Genomic DNA, 2,255 nt, shown 5'->3' with positions numbered 1-2,255 from the left:
ACCAACTACTGTTAAATCACAGCACTTGAAGTTGATCAGGTTGTGACTCCAATTGGCTGGAACGACATCACATGACACCCTACAGTACCTTTCAGTCATCTTGTTATGTGTGTACATTAACGTGTAGCCTTTCGGTTCATAATATTTCTTTATATCATGTAAAACACTCCACAAAATTGAATCCCTTTCGGGTAAGCAAATGCTGCGTTGATTAGCATTCCCGACGCCCCACTTCGGGTGAAAAATTTGGGTCCAAACTCGGGTTTCCTTCTTAAAATGATGTCAGCATCGGAATATACTCCCCCATACTTGTATATCAAAACTACTCGTGCTATATCGCTGATGTGAACAGCCTTGTATCTGGCTTTGGATATGTTTGGCATTAAGCTTTCAACTGGGGTGTCTTTGAACAACTCTTCGGCTGTCATGTGAACAAGTTCAATGTTGTTGAAGTGTCTGTTCAGGACCACAGACAAGTTTGCCCTGACGAGATCCAAGCTTGAATTTGAATTCAAGTATAGCACTCTAAAACGGCTTCCACTTTAAATAACATAGTTAATATAGAGTGACATGCATGTGTTTATATAAAGACAGTTCAAATTTTCGTCATTGTATTTGTAGCACCCCCCCCCCCCCAGATATTCACAAATCATTGAATATCTGAAGTGTGTTAAGTGTGTTCAGAACAGTAAAACCTCCCGAGCCAAGACGGAAAAATAGTTTAGAGAAATTGGCCACAATATTTTGCCAGGTTCATGAATGAACCAACATTATCTCAATTTGAAAGAGCAAGCTTCTTGCCATATTTTGTTCAAAAACAATAATAATAGTGGTGCTTCACGGGGAGAATTTTTAGGATAATGCATTTTCGAATGGGGTTGGGTTCTCAAGTATTCTAGTTGGGAACCAGACTCTTGGAAAAGTTAAAGGGGACTAAAATTACACGAAAATCTCCTAAGGTCAATAAAAAGTCTTTTTACAGCCTATTTCGGTCGAACACGGTCTGTTCATGCACAACTTTGGTTGAGGGAGGAATTTTCATAAGTCGAGATCTTGACTAGGGCACCCGAATTTGGTTACCTGATGCAAGATTCTGGGTATTTGGAAGCATAGCTCTCTAGGGTACACTGCAACAAAGTTGGCAACGAATGCCGGACCATAGTCTCCAAAATCCACACATTGCTTGTAGATCCCCAGTTATTACTGTCACACACTTTGTTACTATAACTACTAATCCGTTCATAACCACTGGATATTAATGAAAGTGTTCTGTCATAGAACTTTTGGGCATACTCAGGCGACTTGTGGTGAGGTGAGTTTGAGTCATAGGGAGCATTTTCATCCTGTTTATTCGATACAAAAACTAATACAGCTAACAATAAAAGCAGAATTAAAGTCAACTTTTTATGAGATGATCGGTCTATTAAGAGTCTCATGTTATTAGCGAATCTTATAATCAATAACGAACAAAATTTAATGCATAGAATTAACAAAAACAAGTTTTCAACCAGTTTTTGTAATGCCGCATTATTTAAACTCGATTCTGTAAAAATGAATCTTATAAAGTGAATATAACATGTGGCAGAAAGCGTTCAGTGAAAATGAAAGTTAACGTTAAACCATAGCCCGCAGACTAATAATTATATCGAAGAAATATCTGTCTAGCCCGCCTCCTATGTAAATAGATTGCAACAGGCATCAAAATTTACGGATAATGTGACCATATGAAATTATCAAAAGTGCGTTTAAAAAAGTTGCTTTCCTCACACTCAAGTCGAAGCCCAGTTAATTAATTTAATTGACCCAGACATGCATGCCAAACCCTCAGTTTGCCGAAAACAAAAAAGTCCATGCAAATCTTGGCAATCATGGCAAGATCATGCAAGGAAATTTTTGTACGGCTTGTATGGAACCATATATGGTTTTTAGATGCGGTTGCCAAGAAAGCTCAACGCGGTTTTTGCCGTATTACAGAGGTGTACTTTATTGGCATTTAAATAGCTTAGAGTGTCCTGCAGACCCATTAGATTCGAATAAAAGATCATTCACGATTAAAAGGACGTTTCAATTCAAAAATTACTATAGCTAATGTTTTTGTTTTTTACAAACATCGTCGGGTAGACATATAAAAGCAGCTGAAGAAAAACAATAGCAAAGGGACAGAGTCACTCCTTTGAAATCTACTATAAAAGAGGCAGAAGACCTCGAATTCAGCTCCAGGTAAATTTGACTTACACTTCGAATAACTACAACAC

The 2,255-nt window shown here is 37.8% G+C and overlaps 1 protein-coding gene across 1 annotated transcript; it reads right to left on the bottom strand.

Moving 5' to 3' along the window:
* Window positions 1-60: 60 nt before the first annotated feature.
* On the bottom strand, window positions 61-1,531 carry LOC142358053 (alpha-1,4-N-acetylglucosaminyltransferase-like). The gene is made up of 2 exons (XM_075409526.1): window positions 1,081-1,531; window positions 61-525 (listed from the first exon to the last, which is right to left on the bottom strand). The coding sequence occupies exons 1-2, from the start codon at window positions 1,434-1,436 to the stop codon at window positions 150-152; spliced, it is 732 nt and encodes a 243-aa protein (XP_075265641.1). The 5' UTR covers window positions 1,437-1,531; the 3' UTR covers window positions 61-149.
* Between the last annotated feature and the right edge of the window lie 724 nt (window positions 1,532-2,255).

The sequence above is a fragment of the Convolutriloba macropyga genome, unplaced genomic scaffold (genome assembly GCF_964194025.1).
Source record: "Convolutriloba macropyga unplaced genomic scaffold, txConMacr16.3 SCAFFOLD_2039, whole genome shotgun sequence".
NCBI classification, from domain to species: domain Eukaryota; kingdom Metazoa; phylum Xenacoelomorpha; order Acoela; family Convolutidae; genus Convolutriloba; species Convolutriloba macropyga.
The sequence above is the reverse complement of the archived record's forward strand: the minus strand, read 5'-3'. Positions and strand labels throughout refer to the sequence as shown.

Excerpts from the sequence above, each read along its gene's own strand:
- LOC142358053 (XM_075409526.1), bottom strand. The coding sequence starts at position 1,436 with ATGAGACTCTTAATAGACCGATCATCTCATAAAAAGTTGACTTTAATT. Across the intron at positions 526-1,080 it reads TACCCAGAATCTTGCATCAG|AGTGCTATACTTGAATTCAA; the intron begins GTAACCAAATTC and ends AAGCCGTTTTAG.